The sequence below is a fragment of the Cheilinus undulatus genome, linkage group 21 (assembly GCF_018320785.1).
Source record: "Cheilinus undulatus linkage group 21, ASM1832078v1, whole genome shotgun sequence".
NCBI classification, from domain to species: domain Eukaryota; kingdom Metazoa; phylum Chordata; class Actinopteri; order Labriformes; family Labridae; genus Cheilinus; species Cheilinus undulatus.
Window position 1 is genome coordinate 21,605,570 of NC_054885.1, and position 19,260 is coordinate 21,624,829.

At 38.9% G+C, this 19,260-nt stretch overlaps 1 protein-coding gene across 1 annotated transcript in view; it reads right to left on the reverse strand.

Annotated features, from left to right (window-relative positions):
* Positions 1–255: 255 nt before the first annotated feature.
* Positions 256–19,260, reverse strand: part of hs3st4 (heparan sulfate (glucosamine) 3-O-sulfotransferase 4) — a 134,387-nt gene continuing 115,382 nt past the window's right edge. The window contains exon 2 of the mRNA XM_041778216.1: positions 256–1,287. Coding sequence (XP_041634150.1) covers positions 633–1,287 — 655 coding nt within the window. The 3' untranslated portion in view covers positions 256–632. The remainder of the gene's footprint in view (positions 1,288–19,260) is intronic.

Below are 19,260 nucleotides of genomic sequence, written 5' to 3' on the forward strand. Positions count from 1 at the left end.
GTAAACTCAGACTGACAAAAAAGAAAAAGGATTGTCTCCACTCACATTATGGATAAACGCAAGGATGAACACATGTCAAAGGATTACTGGACTGTATGTCTGTGATTTTCTCTCTCTCTTCTAAAGCAGCAGGACAGTGTGAAAAGACATAATACAGAGCTGTTCATGGCCTTAGACATTGAAATAGAATATCTTTTTTGTACTCAGTGCTGGTGAGTGGGCGTGAGGGCAACAAACTGCGGTAAAGTAAAGGGAGAAGAAACAGGCAGAGATTGCCCTTAGGGCTCATGAGGTAAGGACACTTAACTCATCGCATGCATTGCCATAGTCGACAGGATTTTTAGATCAGCTCTATGCATTGAAAACAAAATGAATAAATCATCTCCTTTTCACAAATATAAATATATTTTATGTTTGGTATGTACAATAATGATTCGCCATCATCAACCACATTAGTATTGAAGGGAGAGAAAAAGCATGTCAGTAAACTCTTGCTAATGGATACAGACACTGCAAAGACGGCCATGATTGATTGGCGTGCTCGAGCACTCTCTCTGTAGACGGAGCGAGACAATAGTTTTATTTTGAAGGCTGGTGGTGTGGCTAAAGCCGTTTGCCATGCCGCAGTCTGCTTAGTCCTGAGAGCTGCGTGATTCACTGTCCTCCTCCAGCTCCCATTCAAAGTTCTGGCCGGTCATTTGGTAAAACATCATGTTAAAGGGTTTGTAGAACTTGTGCAGCCGGCGAATCACATCCGGGTCGATTTTAGGGTGAGTTCTCCCTTTCGATTTTCCCAGGCATCTGGGGGTGCTGCTGTCCTCTGGCTTCTTCAAACAAGGAAATCCTTTAGTCTTATTGAAGTAAAAGTGTTTGTCTGTGACAATGCGCTTGAGGCCTAAGAAGTCCTGCACTTTGGCCATCTCGCCAGCGGGATCCACGATGAGCCTCTCACCGCTCACAAAGTGCATTTGGGAAAGAGGGAAATACTGCATCCAGCTCTCTAAGTGGAGCGCATATATTCCGATACGTAACGCACTCCACGAGGCGTCGATTAAACCAAGCGTCCGGTTCTTGAAAGCCAGAACCTCAAAGGTGGGGATCTCAGGCTTCTTGGACAAAGTCTGCGTGTAGTCTGAAATGGCTCTGGTGACAGGATTACGCACCACGATAATAAGCTTGATGTCCCTGGCCATGGTGTGGATGCGCTTCGGGGCATGGTTAGTCACAAAGTAGCTGGGTGTCTTCTCCATGGTGATCTGCCCCTCCAGCGTTGAAGGCATCAGGTCTCTGGGAACACAAACAGAAATAGAAAGAGGGAGAAAAAATCAGCTTAGCACAATTTCATCCTCCACACCTCTCATGGTGCAAATGAAATACCCAAGGACACAGTGCGAGCAAATTTGGTACATTTATTAAGCAGTACATTATTTGAAATTACAAGTGAAAATAGCTGTTATTATCACTGGACATTATGTTGCAAGGAGAAACATACAGCTAATTACATCCACGGAGTAATATTCAAGAGATAAAAGAAAGGAGATGAAACGGCAGGCAAAGCAAGTATGCTCATTGCTTAATTGACTCCATCTGTGTTACTCCAGGAGCTGTTTTGGAACTTTAATAATGAGTGCGCTGCATATCATTAATACCGGGGTGCCTGGGGTATTGTTTTGTCATACATTTATTATGCATGCATGGCTCACACTCTGTGCAGGCACTTTTATTCCTTATGCACACACAATTCCAGTGCAAGTGGTTGCAGGCGGGGCTTTTCCTCTCCTCCCTGAACAATGTCTAAGGTTATAGACTGTCCATTGAAGGCAGCTGATTCATTTTCAGATTTAGTGTGATAAAGAAATCTTCCCTGCACACCTGAGAAATTCATCAAGAGACCACTGCCACAAGTTTCGCAACTAATGTGAGAATGAGTTGTAGGATGTGACACTTGCAAGTATATCACATGCACAGAGGCAGGGCTTGTTTTTTACACGTTCTATTTTCATATCAATAATAAAGCATAGCATGCGCCTTGAGCAAATCCTTATCAAATGTTTACACTGATGCTCATTCCAATCCGTGCCGTTTTCTTTGTTTGTAGGCTATGTGATTCAGTGCTAAATTGGTACATTAAATCCTGTGTGAGACACACCGTGTATTTAATGACTCACGAATAGGAGCGCAGGAGCGCCACAATATAATGTAAAGTGAGACTGAATCCAAGCTGGTTTTTTCTCCCCAAATTAAGTAATGTTAGCCTGGGAATTAACGCATAAACAGCTGGCTGAAATCCAAAATATTCCACGTGGAGACCGCCAGATTTAGTGCACACGCTCCCTCCATAATTCTGCTTTAAAAACCCATTTCCTTCCTTCCTCCTTCTTCCCTGCTGTATTTTCTTTCCATCAGGCTGCCCTGCACCCCAAACCTACAGTTGTAACGATATAGTCACATCAATCATTTGCATCTTGGACATATTCTAAATTAACTCTTCTCCGGCAAAGAATCCAATTTACTCTGCAAAACATAAGAGCTGTTATGCACATATCGACCACCCTCACACACAGCCATGCACCCATGGATACCAGTCCTGAAAGTCTCACAAGTGGCCTGGTAATTGCATCTCAGTAACAGTATTGCCTTCCTGATGGGTAATTTCCCTCCGGATTATGTTTGTCTCTTGACAGTATAGAACTGTGGTTACTTCTGGGCCTGTAATGGGATATTAAACATATCTAGATAGCATAGTGACCAGAGGAGTATTAGTTTTCATTATATTCAATCTTTTTCTACAATTTCTTTCTACTGTTAATGAATGGTAAAAGATTTTCTTAACCTTTCAAGGACTGCAGTCTTTAAAAGTTGGTTATCTGACAGTCCAACTCCACTGTATGCTTAAAAAAAAGCTCCATAGATAATCACCTTGAAACATACTGTTTGAACATGAGCTGCAACGTCTCTCATAATGTGCTGTGCATCTTTGGAGCATATCCAATTGACAGGACAGATGTGTAATTTTCAAGGTTACCTTAACATAAGATGCTATTGTCCCTGTTTGGCTTAATGCTAATCATCCAACACTTAATTAGAAAACAAAGGAAACAGCCCAAGCCAAATGCTTTGTTATGATTCTGAGGCTCGGCTCTGATTGGGAATCAGTCATGGATCATGGACGTCTAAAATGTCAGCAGGACGGAAATCAAAATGCTGATAAACAAGCTAATTTCTCTGTGCGTGGAGAACGACTCCTCTGGCCTTGCAGTGTTGGGGAACTGGAGTAAACAAGAGCAAACTGTTAACTTGAGCTTTTTTTTCTCTCTGCATCAGCTGCACAGCTCAACGCAGGTCATTCAGGTGGGTAGGTAAATGAAATCCATAGTGCTAAAGAGGCCCTGCGAACCATCTGCTGTTTACTGCCTGAGACTGAGAACATACAACTTAACACTCACTCTCTCGTGTTGCAACACAAGTGTGGAGCTTTATTTGAGTGGAAACATATGTGGGGAGACAAGTGTGCTATGTATATAAGGATTTCTATAAGCATTATAAGACTACACTAAACCTAGGATACGATGAGAAACAATACTCATATTTACACAACATACACTCAGGTCACGGTATATTTAAGGGTACACACAGCTCATGAGAGATATGATCCATAACCCATGAATTCCACAGTCCCTGTGTGTAGCATTCTGTGCACACCACAGTTTAGCTCATTTTGAAACTGACTGACTGACTCATTCCTGTACAGGGGGATCTGCTATATATGGATTGGCACATGCTGGCAGTTAGCTCAGCTAGAAAAAGACCCTGTACAAGCAGAGTGGCACTTCTGGCATATACTCGAAACAAATGGCTGTGCATGCTGTGGAATTACAAAGATTTACTCAAAAAGGAGGGCATTTTTAAGGTTAAGATGCCAGGATTAGGATATAAAAGTTAAAAGTCAGGAACCTGACAAGCACAACCTAATTGCAAAACGTTTTATAGAGCTCATCCTCCATCAAATCATTCTAACGCAGCCAGCATAGCTGCATAAGTTACGTAGATCACGTAGCTACGTCAATAATGAAGCTAATGAAGTACATTCACAAAGCAGCTGCATAAGCTATGTATGTACTTCATTTATGTAGCTAAGTTGTCTTAAGCTATGTTTGCTAAAGCTTTCTTGGTTATAGATACAGAGCTAAACAGCTAAAGCTAAGCTCACAAAGTGGCTATGCAAGCTATGTGGGTTTGCTATCTACACAGCTCCATCAGCTTTAGAAATGTTTGGAAGCTCATGTATATCTGACATAGCTAAAGCTAAGATAACAAAGCAGCTATGGGTGAGTACGTTATATACATAGCTTTGTTAGCATTAGCTACCTTTGCTAAAAGCCCATCTTGCTAAAGCTAACTTAGTTATATATAAAGTAGCTACATAGCTTAAGCTAAGCATGCAAAGCAGCTATGTAAGCTACATAAGCTATGTATCTACAGTGCTAAATTATCTTTAGCTACATTTGCTTAATCTCACATTGCTAAAGATAACTTTTTATAGTTACAGTGCTAAAGCTGAGATCACAAAGTAGCTATCTAAGCTACATAAGTTTGTTATCTACATAGCTCCTTTAGCTTCAGCTATGTTTGCTAAGATAACTTTGCCAAAGCTAAGCTACATAGCAAACGTGGCTGAAGCTAAGCTCACATAGCAGGTATGTAGGTATGTTATCTGCGTAGTTATGTTAGCTAAAGCTATGTTTGTTAAAGCTCACATTGCTTTTTTGGCTTGACTCTAATTACTTAGCTAGTGTAGCTATGTTAGATTTTGCCAAAGCTAAAGAAGCTAAAGCAAACAAATGTTATAGCGAAATATTACAAAATCTAAAACTGGAAATGTGTTGTACCGGCAAAATACGGCGCTTCCTTTCTGAGATATACAGCGTCTCAGATGAAAGGTCTGTGAGAGTGGCCAACAGAATGCTTTAGTTACATTTTGAATCTTGAAGCCAAACAGTCACAAAAATGTGTTCTTCTAAAAATGACACTGATGTTGGGGTAAAAATAAGATGCAGTTTGAAATCAAAGGATTAAAAAAAATCTATTAAATACATTTATAGCACACATAAGAAAAATGTCTGAATAAACAGTTACAACCTGTGTTTCTGACATTGAAGCACAGTTTTTTAAAAGGCATTGAGCTCTCAGCATTTTGTCTTCAAATATGAGTTTTATTCAAATTCTTGGTCATTACAACTCTCTCTGTTCAGACAAGCAGGATTTCAAAACCGCTTATTAGCCTAAGTTATTAATGCCTTGGTGTCTGGAGTTTCACAGCATGGTGCCATTTTATGTGATGCATCAGTTTTGCTGTGTTATTTGTGTCATTCATCAGAACGACAGCAGAATTTGAACACTATTATTGTGTTTTCTCTCTCCACGCCTGTTTTAAGACAAGATGTATTGTGAACTACAAGATCTCAACTTGTTTCAGCTATGTCTGCTCTAAATATAGATAATGCTTCAGCTGTTGAAGTGATAAGAAAGTACTATATGTAATTGTCCAATGATTTAAGTGTGACTTTTCATTCAGGCTTCAAAAATATATTTTTTTGCATTAAGATGCAAAATGTAATACTGTCAGACTAATGGCAGGGTGTGACAACTACTGCTCCTTCTACTCTCTGCGCTGTAAAAATTCTTAAAAGTGCGAACAAATCGTTTACTTCCATCCATTTAATGTAGCAAAAACATTATCCGAGTCAGAGAGATGAATATAACAGTAGAAAATCAACCTTTAAAACTAAATTTCTCCAGTCTTACTGAGGTCATGTACTATAACTCAGGAAGGAAATTTCATTTCACACCCACTCCACATAAAAATTCTGGTAGGCAGCATGTCCAGCCGTATCTTAAAAGGTGGATTCATCACACAGAACGTGCAGTACAGTGATTCACAGCGAATCTATGTGTTTGCTAAGACAGAAATGAACCTTCACAGATAATCATGTCTGTCTGAAAAGTGCTCGGGAACATGCCCAAACATGTTACACCATGTTTCCTTCTGCTCTGTCAAAGCAGTGAAGACGGAGGATCTTTTGAGGCATGATGAGGTGAGGAATCGTGCTAATTCACTTCATACGAATACTAATAGGTCCAAGCTGTTTCTGAAGGAAAAGCGTCTCTCCAAAGAAAAGAAGTTCTCCTTAATAAAGTCTGGCAGAGAAAATAAAAGCTCCCCCCAAGTCTCTCATTTGGATTGATCACGGCTCTGCTGCGGAGTATCAATCCGCCCGAGCTTCCTCCATGTCATGTCAAATACAATCAATTATTCTAAAAGGAGTCCACTCATAATAAGCTTCTGAGTCCTCGGAGAGAGCATGTCGGAGGGAGCCACGGATGTGTCGACTACTGCTGAGATCCTTTGAACAATGCCTCAAAACACAATGTATCAAGATATGGAGGTGTGAATAAGAAAAATGTGTCACTTTTTGGTTTTCCATCAATATTGCTCATGTGAATCATCACTGCTTTGCACAAGGAACATATTTTATTCAGGATTTAATGATAAAAGATAAATGCTCCAGCTATTTCATGGACAAATATTCTTTCATAAAGCCGTTTGGATGTTTTCCTGGTAACCCGGCGCCTTCACTGTCACACCATGTTGATAATAGAGCGGATGACAAAAGGTAATTGTACTGAGGTGTAACTCTGAGTCTCATTGCAAATATCAATCGAGGGTGTAAGCAGCTATTCATCAACAACAGTCAGTCAGGACATTTGAAGTGAGAGATACTGCGGTCAGTTTGCAATGAATAATCCCATTATTACAACCTGAGTGACATGTTTGTGATTACAGCAGCACCAAGAACAAAGACACTGGTTTACTGAGATGTGGAGAAAGAAAGATACATATATATCAGAGAAAGGATGGTCAAATGAATCATTCTTCTCTCAGCTCTCAACAAGTGGATGCGTACATGTTTGGCACACATAAACAACAAGCCCACAGGCCACAGCAAAGGGTCTTACTGGGTCTGTGTTTGGAGTGGGAGGCATTGTGTTGTCACGGTTAAGGTGCAAAACAAACACAGAGTTTGCTGGTATACTCAGGAATGAGATCAGGCTCAAGTAGAGGCGGATATGTTTTGTATTTCCTACCTGAACCTGACCTTTAGACCCAATGCAGAAAAATGATCCTAGAGGTGAGTCACTTTTATTTCCGTGTGTTTCTCCAATACTTTAGGCTAGTCCTTTAGCAGCGTGTTCAAAATACTCAAAATAGGCCTGGTCGTTTTGGTCTAAAGCAGTGGTACTCAACTGGTCAGGTAACAGGACCCATCACCATCTTCTTATGAGAAATCACAAACCAAATTCTTCAAAAGTTCAACCATTTAAATGTATTTAATAAAAGAAAGGTTAGTATGGACCCTAAATTGACTATTTTCCCCAAGACAGCATGAATATTTGGGCATTTCTTGAAGATTTTTTTAATAATTATGGGAAAACTACCTTTGTTGTCTTGATAAGGAGATAAATAAGTTGAAATCTTGAGGAAAAACTTAAACTTAAATAAGGAAGGATGGAAGGATGTACCGTCTACTAGGGCAGGGATTGGCAACTGGCAGCCTTCCTACTCAATGTGGCTACTCAGTACATTGTAACCATGAAGAAAACATGAAGAAATATGACACTAAAAGTAAGAAAAAATCCTTAGAAATAATTGATTACTAGTCTAACTGTAGTCCATTGCCAGAATCACAGGTATGATTGACAGTGATTGTTTCTGTAAATAAAGTATTTGAATAAATGCATTTGTTAAAACAAATAGAAATGTCAGTAAAATAAGATAAAATTACAAAGTTGTGTCCATTTACTTAAGTATTTGTGTTTGCATTTGAAATTAAAAATATCAATATAAATTTTGTTGAAAGCTGATTTTCTCTGTATTTTTAGCTAAACAATTGCTAAACTCAGATTATTCTACAATTTGTATAAATTTGGCCCCTGGCAGTGAGGAAAAATGAATTTGGCCCTCTTGAGACCAAAATTGCCCATCACTGACTTAGGGCTGTTGTACATCCACCAACCTTTGGGTCCTGACCCACCATTTGAGAACAATTGGTCTAAAAGATAAACCAAATCAACCTAATGCAGCAAATGCTAATAATGAATGGTGGTTAATTGGAAAAGAAAAGGTCTTCGATTTGAAAGGTTAAAATATAACAACTGCGCAGTTTAGGTTTTTAACACTTAGCGAAAGCTCAAATCCATTGGCCAACGAATTACGCATAGTAAGTATGTCGTTTCTGTGCCAGTATTGGGTTTGTTACATAAAAAATCAACAGTTATAGATGTATATGAGTGTCTGTTCAATTTCTCGATCAAACTTGGCAAACGACTCCATGTTATGATGCCATAAACAAACGTCACAAACTGTCTTTGCTTAGTTTAACCTTGTTAAATGAGCTGAATCTAAACTTTAAATGTCATTACTATGTTAGTGAATGTGCGAAGAATCTTTTTTTAGGAGGGCAGACTTACGCTGATGCTGTCACAGAGTAATTCCTACGTAAAGTCGGTAGGAGCCCAACATGGCTCCCACATTTGAGCCTTTTAACCTTTGCTAGTTTTAGCCCAAGTTCACTGAGCTCTTATTTCACCATTAATAGACGATTAAAAAAGAAAGAAATGTCATCAGGATTCCCAGGGATCCTTGAAAAGTTTTCAATTGGGCATTTGAAATTTAAGGCCTTGAAAGGTCTTAAAAAGGTCTAACAGTGAAAGTTCTTAAATTCTAGAAGGAACATTGATAAAGAAGTGTTCTAATCCAATCTTTCTTTCTTTTACGACTTAAATCATTCTTTTTGTGTGTATGCTTGTTCACGTTGCCGTGTAACAGCACTGCTTCCTGTATAACCTGTGTCTCAGCCTCTTTCCATGTGTTTATAGTCACTCTCGCATCTCCTCTCCTCTCTAGGTAGAATAATGACTCAAAATATCTCTTTGGCGCTGACATTTAGTGTCATGGCCTCTCTATATTTAAGAGAAAATAGCGATCATTTTACCGTGAGATGCATCACCACACCAATTAATAAACACAGTACAAAACAAGAGAAATCCTATAAAACCAGCTGCTGATGCAGGGAGAGAGAGTAAGCAATGCAACAGGCAGAATTACAAAGTGAACACAACTTGTTAAGTCTTCCTGCACAACATTTACAAGTGAATCCCCTTAGTTTGGTCCAATCTGTTTATACAATTTCATGTTTGGCTTTATCTAAGGTTAGCTTTAGATAGTCTTTATTTTTTCAGGTATTAAAAAAGTATATTGTGCAGTATCTTATTTAACGATAGCTGTGATTGAATAAACTCTGAAACACTTGTCCAGTTCTTTGATATCTGGTATACAAGTGGCCCACTTAAAAAAAAAAAAAATGTGCAGCCCACCCTAATTTTGATAGGTCTTCCCTAACAACAAGCAATATTCTGCTTTTAATACTTAAACTGTTAAGAAGCGGCTCAGCACAACTAAACCAATATGTTATGATAAATATTACTAAATGGCATCTTGATTATAAAGTGCCAGTAAATGTGCCAGAAATCATCAAATTTGCTCTAAGCCAATTGACATTTTTTAAACTACATTAAATCAGAAAATTCTGCTCTGGTTCTATGTACCAATAAACCTCACATGCCTTTAATTTTTGACCATCTGCTGCACCACAAGAGCTATGAATCTTTCTCAGTTCAGGTAAATGTCTTACATAGCCTTAAATGTGATTTTCAAAAGTGTGTAGGAACCGTGTCTTAAATCATGGCTTTGTTTATATTTCAAGCACAGACACAATGCAATAGCATTTAATCTCATAATGCTATTGTTTCCTAATCTCTTGCCATTCACTCTTGCAGCTTGTTTTCACACAAACGTGGGCGTGGCCACTCTGGAGATACCCAGATAATTGTGATTGACATGTCTTTGAAAACATAAAGTCTGATTATTATTGCATCTTCTTTTGTCCGTACTAGTAATGACTCAGAGTTGAACATTTTAGTTTGTAAGCATCAACATTTGAATCTGTGGGTTTGCAGAGTTGCATACAAGAAGAAATACATTTGCCCCCATGGGATACCCTTGCCTCAACTATGACGCAGTGCTGACTGTATGTATTATTTGTGGAGGTATTTCTCTTTATGAATATTTAATTCACCACAGACTGAGCAAACTATCACAGCAAGTTCTAAATAATATCAGATGGAACAAACTATAGGCTGCACTATTGCCAGTTAAAAGTAACAAATGAGGGAAACCTAGAATTATTAATCTGGGACTCTTTTAGTCTCAAAATGTTTGGTTATGAGGACGACCTCAGATTCAAAACCATGTTGTCAAAGCTGATGTTTCTAATAGACCTGCACCAGAGTTATTAGAGTCTTAGATTAAGACCAGAGTCTTAATCAATAGCTGTTTTAGACAGTTAAAATTATGTAGCATTGTACTCCGGTCTCTACCACCCCCAGTATCCTGGACACTGATGGATCATAGAGTGCATCATCACACCTACACAATCATGTTTGTATTTCTTATTAATTATTATGATGCTGGGATGCAAGCCAAATGTCTGTGCCATGAATTAATAAAGTTATTAATCTACATTATCATTGTGTGTCTCTCCTGGGACATGAAGTTCTAGTCACAGGTAAACCATGTCTTCTGAATGGAGACAGTGAGACTAATTAAAACACAACTCATCCTTCCCACTCCTTAAATAGCCGCATTATAACAACTCTCTAGCAGGAATGCGGGCTTCAACAGAATTGTTGAGGACAGAAGTGACAGCTGGTCCTGATCAAAACCTTATTCCCCGCTCTCTTCCCGAGATCCCCTAAAGACCGTCCCACTTCCAACAGTGGGCGAGCCAGGTACCTCTTTTCCCCCACATCACCAGACTGCAGCACTGAGATCTGACGCTGTGTTCAGACGCCCTTTGGACATAAAACATCATGAAATAAAGCGCCACAATGAGGGGGAAACTGTGGGGATGTTTGGAACGCTCTACCATCCGGCATCATTAGTCCATAACAGTGAGTATGAGCTGCAGAGTCGGTCTATTTTTAACTGAATTAAAGTCCAGAGAGAAAATGGGAGCAATCTTATCTTAAATCAGAGCCTCAAAGGAGGATATTGCTTTTTTTTTCAAACATCAGAGCAGTTTAAGCATTACTGGGTTTAAAAAAGTACTGATTTCTCTTCACAAACATAGAAATAAATATACAGTATGAACATTAAACCCAAAATAAAAATGCTTACATAATGTCTCATCTGTTCTCTTACAAAACAACAGCAGTCTGACAGTCTTCTGAAAGATGAGTTTCTACTTTTTTTTGTTTGTTTCTTGTGTTTTTTTCATCCCTTGGATGAGCTGATGAGAGCACTTGAGGCTATGCTCATCCAATTTGATCACAATTGCCCTCAATATTTCTGTATTGATGTTGCCACTACAAAAACAAGAAGTCTAAACACACACACACAAGAAAAAAATGTGCCTCTGTCAGAGTCGTTTAAACACTAAGTTGGAACTTGGAGAGAAACCATGAAGCTTTCATGATGTTTGTGCTGATTTTGGCGTTCCATGTAGACAAAGCAGTAACTATTAAATCTCAAAGGTTGTTTGCAATCACATGATCCTGAATGTCAGCTGGGGGTCAGGAAGTGGGGGACAGCCATTAGGAATGAATGTGAACGGAGGAACACTAGTACTTCACAGTTCAAAAGGGACCTCTAACCTGCAACTTTCATGAAACATTTTTCATGTCCATTTAATATGATCCTGACATTTTACAGAAAATGTTTTTCACCTAAGTCATGGAAGCGATCAATATCAAAAATGCTCAGTCCTGCAGGGCTCCGTGCATCTAGCCTCAACTAGCCAGATGAAGGGAGGCAAATAAGAGTCTAGTGCTGAGCTAAGAGGCTAGCTGAGCCCTTTTAACATAATACACTCCTGATCAAACTTTAAAGACCAGTTGAAACATTGCAAGAATTTGCATTTTGCACTGTTGGATCTTAAGAAGGTTCTAAGTAGAACTTCAAAATGCAAAAAGAAGAAATGATAGTGAGACAAAAAAAAAATTGAGTGAGCAATTTATTGAAAACAACAATTAAACTGGAATAAGCTGTTCAGATCAAAAGTTTAAGACCAGAGCTCAAAAAACCCAAAAACCCCATGAAAACAGAAATAAAAGTTTATAAGAAGGACTCCGTAATGAGTAGCTCTGCTGTTCTTGTTGATCAAAACTGACTCACTCACACTGACTCTCTCTATTTATGTGCTCAGTAGTCACATAATAATTCACGCTTATCATCAAAAAGAGAAAATTTTCCTGTATAGAAGTTAAAGAATATTCTTCTACCGGGTTTATTTATCGGTCTTTGGGATAGCAGGAAATGAACATGATTATGTTTATGGATTGGGCGGTAAGAACTGCATGATTTACTAGCGCCAATAAATAAATTAATCTGGCTGAGTCCAAAAACACTCACTCATTCCCTACTTCCTATCCACTTTATAGTGAGCAGCATATAGTGGACTTTATAGTGGACTCAACAGCAAAACACAAAAATGATTTCAGACACTACTCCAGCTGTGAGCAATAATGTTATCACCATCTCTAAATTAAAATGTTTAGCAACAACAGCTCGTAGATTTCGATGACAACTGCTGAGGATCAAAAATTAACATTAGAATTTCACTGAAAAATGATACTAAATATGATGTACTTCCCAAAGAAATAAAGATACTAATAAATAAAAAAGCTTGTGTCTTTAGTGGCAACATAGTGTACATTTTTGTGTGTAATGTAACTTATTTTTGCATAAATATGATGATCTCATGTCTTGTAATCCTCAGAGTTACTCTGTTTTAAATCCTTAAAATTTTCTCTGTTGGTTAAAACCAACAAGCAAAAAGTATTAAATAAAGTTTTTATATGTGTTCATGTGCTCCTCTCATTCGTCCGTCATGTTTCAGTCGCTGTCGCCGTTTTGTGTCATTTATAGGTCGTTTCCACCGAGCGGTGTGGCTCAGTTCGGTGCGGTACAGCACGCTTTTTTTGTCGTTTCCATAGAGAAAGGGTCCCAAAAAAGCCAACCGTATCGTCCCACTTTTTGGCACTCTTCCGTAGGGCTGCCAATCTTACCTAACTGTACCAAAAAGGTGGAGCTACACACACAACAATAGGGGCTGCACTGACGTCACATCAGCACACGACTCAGCTGCTCGCCTCCGGGCTTCAAAGACGGAAGTCTGCTGTGAGAAGCGGGCGAAAATGGGAGAAAAATGGACCAATATCTGCCTAAATGGGAAATATTTGGACTCGACGGAGATCCAAACTGTTTCCTAGTCTATGGATATTGATGTCTGGCCACAAATCAAGTTTCCTGATGTTTAGCTGGATGATTTTAAGAACACAAAGCAGAACCTGAAGGCTCACATCAGCCTGATCCATCCGCGATGGATGAGAAACTAAATTAATGCATAAGTTTTGTGAATATGAAGCCTTTAAACAGTTCATTCTCATCAGTAACTAGTTATTAATCTACGTCTTACGTTAGATGACCTGTGAAAACATCGCTCTGTGGTTGTTGAACGGGCTCGTAAAACTTCAGGCTGCAGACTATTTTTAAATGAGATCAGCGCACCCCGGATTTCTGACTTAATCTAGCTTGATTTTAACACAAGCTGAACTTTAACTTTATTTTGAATGCGGCAAATTCTCACAGTACAGCTCTAAACTTTCATATTTAGTCATATAAACTGTTCTAAACTAGATATATTTACATATTAACGTAGCGTTACGACCCAAACCGTCTCTATACATGTATTCCATCAGCTGAGGATCTATACTGACAGCGGTTAACATCATTAAGATGTAGTTATTTTTTTAAAAGCACTTTCAGCTGAAATAAAGCTGTTTACTGCTTATTCCCGACTGATTTCTGTCTCTCATCCTTTCTATAACTCTGCAGCTGGAACAGCTGACTTGCGCTGTCTGTGACTTTACATGCATGCTTTCACAGCCCCGCCCACCCAAGTGAGAGCATGGGTGTCTGTGGAAACGCAAACTATTTTGGGGTTTAGCGTACCAAACCATACCAAACCGAACTGAATCAAACCGGACCCCCTGATGGAAACACGGCTTTTGAGTGCGTTTGTCTTTTGCAGACTGCTTGCCGTTACCGCCGCCGTACTTATGGGGTGAGTGACCGAGTAAAGATGTGCTGTCCATGAATGAGCCTATTCTGTTATGTTAGCTGCGGTAGCTAGCTCCCTTTTGAGCACAGTGTTCTTTTCTCCATTATTTTTGTTATTTAATTTATATTTAGCCACACTGGTACAAAATGAAGGGCAGTTTGGGAGCCGAACAACCAGCTGTACTGAGTTATGCTCTATAATTGGGATGTCAGGGGTGAGCATTGTGCTAACATATAATAGAAAGTGCCATTACTGGACTATAAATCTGAAAATGAGGGAGAGAGAGAGCAAAAGAGAACACAACCTCACCATCAAAAGAAGACCCCATGGACAAAGATGGATCCATAGAGAGGTAAGACTGTGCACCCACTGCAGCCAACAGGAAGTGGAAAAATAGTTTCACTTTCTAACCACCTGTCTCCTGTACAATGACATCACAGACAAGTTCTTTCAGCTTTTCACCAGCAAACAAAAAAAAAAAAATCACCCACCTGAACCATGATCAGGAGCTTCCATATCTGCTGGGTGAAGTGAACATTGTAAAGTTTTACAACTGGGACTATGCATTTTTCAATATCACTTATTCTTTTTTGCAAGTAACTTACTTTTAACCAATCTGAAAGATGCAGGGCTTTTAAGAAAACATTCAAGGCTTGAGTCCCATAAGTCAACCCCTTGCTTCACGTATGGATTTAGCTAAGAGATGTCAAACAGATTTCTACGGAAGAGTATTGGGGCCACTGAAAAAAAAATTTTGAGACGAAATTTTTTTTATTTCACTTGTGAGAAAGAAGTCAGAATTCTGAGATTAAAGTCAGAATTCTGAGAAAAAAAAGTCAGAATTCTGACTTTATTCTTAAAATTAAAAAAAAAAAGTCTCAATTATTTTTTTTCAGAATTCTGAGATTAATCTCAGAATTCTGACTTTAAACTCAGAATTCTGACTTTTATCTCAGAATTCTGACTTTTTTCTCACAAGTGAAAAAAAAAACAACTTTTGTCTCAATTTTTTTTTTTTCAGTGGCCCTAATACTCTTCCGTAGATTTCTGTGCCAGCATCTCAGCATGTATGGGTTTTGTAATTCAACAGCTATGTAACTGGTGAAAAGTTGGCAAAAAGAATGTATCCCGAATGATAAGCAAATCAAGGGGACAGCTATCAGTAGCTGTTGCCTTCCCACCACCTTTTTCCCAGATGTAAACAGATGTTTAGCATCTAGTAGGAGCAGCATGGTATGGTAGTATCTTGAACTAGACAATGGAAATGAAGTTGTAGGCTGTTGAAAGTTATACTTAGCCAAAGTATTGATTACCTAACCTGGCACGTCAGATGGATTTTTTTCTCACATCCATCTGGGAAACCATTCATACACAGCATTTGGGAAAGGGCAGAACCTTTGAAGAAAAAAAAAAACAAAAAAAAAAAACAGGTGATTGGATGAATGTTCTGTCTGTCACATCTTTACGGGCCAATCAGAGCAATAAAATGTGTGATGTAGCTGCACCCCCTACCAAAGGAGTAAACTCCATACAGAACTGCATAATGTGAACCACGGTGACTGTAGGCATGTCAGTACACGACTTTTGTTGTTTCTGAAAAAAAAAACAATTCACTGCTGTTCTTTGTTCTTCTTTCAATAAAGAAATGTCATCAAGTTCTGATGAAACTGCCGCTTTAGCAGCATCCATGCTAATGTCTACAGCACCGGCCAATTGTTGCGGCTTGCTTACGTCACGACTCTGCTGCGCCCAAAAGTACTGCCCCTCATTGCTCACTGGTCCTGTCACTTTCTAACCAGGCCCAAACAGTTCAGACGGGAGCTTTGCAAGATGGATTTGCCAATGAGAAACATGGAAACGGGCATATCCTTCTGTTTTGCAAGGTTAATGAGCACATTAGAACTCACAAAGATGAAGGCTGGCTGAGCTAGCTGCTAACTTTAGCCACACTCTACTTAGCATGGAGGCCATACATCATAAACCCACTGACACAACAACAAACATGTGATTCATTGTCGGTTTTCTGTGCATTTTTTTCCACTTTAGATAAGTCAGTTTAATGCAATTTAAATGCATGTTTAGCTGTATAGGAAAATGGTCACCTGGGACATCGCTTATTTAAACCACTGGGCTAAATGAATGTATGTGGTTGGGTTGTAAGAAACCCATTTAGAAAACTTCTGCATCTTTAGAAATTCACTTTAGTGTAAAGGAAGGCTATAGCTTTGCTAGCCCATTTACACCCATCGTCCCTGTTTATTGTGAATATTGGCTATCGAGGATATACTCTGAAAAGATGAATCTTCAGTATTTTGTAAATCTGCCTTGTTAAACCCCGTGGCAGTGATTCCTGGCATAAAAAAGGAAACAATATAGATATTAATGGCATCATCAATCATGTCATGGATGATCTTGTTTGCTTCTTAAACCTTTAAAGAAGCCTCAATATTAATCTCAATCCATCCCATAAGAAGCGAAAAACTCACAGGAGCCTTAATCTGAAAGAGAGAGAGAAAAAAAAAACACCATGGAGTTCTTCTTAATCAGCTAACCTAAATATTCTGACAGTTGTCTTTCAGTGAAAGATGGGTTGACTTCATCACATAATTTTGCATGTATCACTATAATGTTCGTTTTTGTAGCCAGCCCCCTTAAAAAATGAGTTTTAGTTTAAAAAAGGCACAAAAATAGCCGGCTGTAATTGGAAGTCACACCTGAGTACATCAGAGTCAAAGGCTGAAATTTACATCGAGGAAACGTTGCAGATCTGGCTCAGTTAAGCATGACCAATTAATATGACAGTTTGAACATGATAGATTTCTGTGCCTGGGAAGGAAAGAAATGTGTGAAACTTCAGCATCCAGTCATTTCAGTGTAGTTAAAGGCAGGTAATGCTCAGTGTCTGCCCAACACATGTGAAGTTGCACAGTTGTTTTACACGAATAATGCTCATTCAAGCTAATTTTCTTCATGACATATTCATGAGATTTGATAAGGCGTTCTTGAATTTAACGGGTTCGTCTGAGGTAACTAAAGCCCAGCAGGGTATGAAATACCTTTTTTTTTTTTATAATGATCCCAGGCTTTTTGCATTTTTCATTCCCAGTCTCCCTCTGCACGATGCCTGCTGTAGCTGACAACACGACAAGATTGAAGGGCATCAATTACTGCCTGGATAAACACGTGGCTACAGAAGATAGGGACTGCTTTCTCACCATATGGCTGAAGGCATCATCAGAAGAAAATGAATTAAAAAGGTCATTAAAGACAGCAAATTAAAAAACATCTGTCCTTGATTTTGTCCTTTCCAACATATTGCAGAAATTGATTTTAAATGTGATGTATTGATACTTGATTCTTCCTGTGTGTTGAGTAAGTTGTAAAAGGCGTACAGGAGAGAGAGAGAGAGAGAGGTTGTCTGTCTTTCATCCCCTGTTTTATACCCAAGAGGTTATTTTTTGGCAGCACTATCAGTTAAACACATGAGCATGAACCTTTTGCAGGAAATTACCTTTCACAGTCACTTTTTTCTCCATTTTTTCCCAATTCATTATGGAGCTGTAGGTCAGTGTGACACCGCAAAGAGGGAGGCTGCACAAACTCTTCGCCACTTTCTGTTTGAGGCATTAGTGCACATATCCAGGACCTGGATCAGAGAATCCAGCAGTTTTTTTTTTTTTTTTTTTTTGTCTTTGGAGATTTAAGGTTAGTAACAAAATGTCAGGTTGAATATCAGAGCAAAATAATGGCAGGCGAATGTGTTACTTCTGCCATTTCTCACAGGCCATAAATTGGTGATGTGTGCCATAAAGCTGTGGGAAAATGTCAGCAAGGGCGTATTCCAAGTTGACATAGTTGATCAACCAGGCATTTGCACTGCACATAAAGTGTGACTAGAATTCAAATATCTGGCCAGTTTTTCCATGTACAGTGCCTTTAAAAAAAGTGTCAATTAATGATAAAATCTGTGGCAAAATCATTTTAATGTGTGCCATTTTAGTGTCAAAATCAATGCATTCTTTAGATGCTGTTCTTCCAGTTCAAAGGACTTAAAAGAGAGAGTTTTTTTCTACTAGTGCTGAGGATAATGGTAAAAAGGATATATATCAATGTTTTTCGAGTTGGATTGTGTGAGGTACCCAACAATAGGCATTAGCCTCCAGTGATTTCAGTGAGCGTTGCAACTTTAAGAAGTATGCAATGGTCATTCATGCCCAAACATCTTATCAGGAGATTACAGGTAACTGTGGCGGAGGGACCCGTAGCCAAATGCTGCATTGCAAAATAGTGCCAAACACAGAGGCTTTCTGGTTGAAAAATAAAATGCTTCAAAAATTTTCAATAGAGCCTACATTTTAACCAACATCGTTTATTGGCCCATTTTTACCTAAAACCAGGGTTGCCAGGTCTGCAGTTTTCCCATGGAATTGGGATACTTTTAACGCACTGCCGTGGGTAGATTTTATGTCCGCGGGTTGAGCAGACCCATTTTTTGGGTCTTGTGTATGAGTATTTAATTTCTGTAGCAGAACAAACTACTCTATTTACACTCAAGTGCAACTACAACAACCAGCAGAGAGGCAGGAAAACATGGAACATGGCACACAGACATACACGCCACCCAAAGAGAAGCAGAATGTCTGCGAGCAATCAAGCAGTAGTGTGGCAGAGGTTTTACTGTATTATTTTGAATTTCAGCATTGGGCTTGGTTTTGGGCTAGTTTTGATCAGCCATTTTGTCACACAGACCTGGCAACCCTGCCTAATACTCACTACAATTCATTTACCAAAGCCTGCCAACACAACCATCCTGAACTTCTTAAAGGGGCAATACTCACCGAAATCCCTAGAGGCCAGCTACTATTACCAAGTACCTCATATCACTTCAAAAGTAACACAATGTCCATTTAAGATCAAAATTGTTAAAGACTGTTCTCAAAGACTGTATCAATCAATCACATTAGTTACTATTGGCCAACATGCACATTTATATTGTGATTCATCATCATCATCATCATCA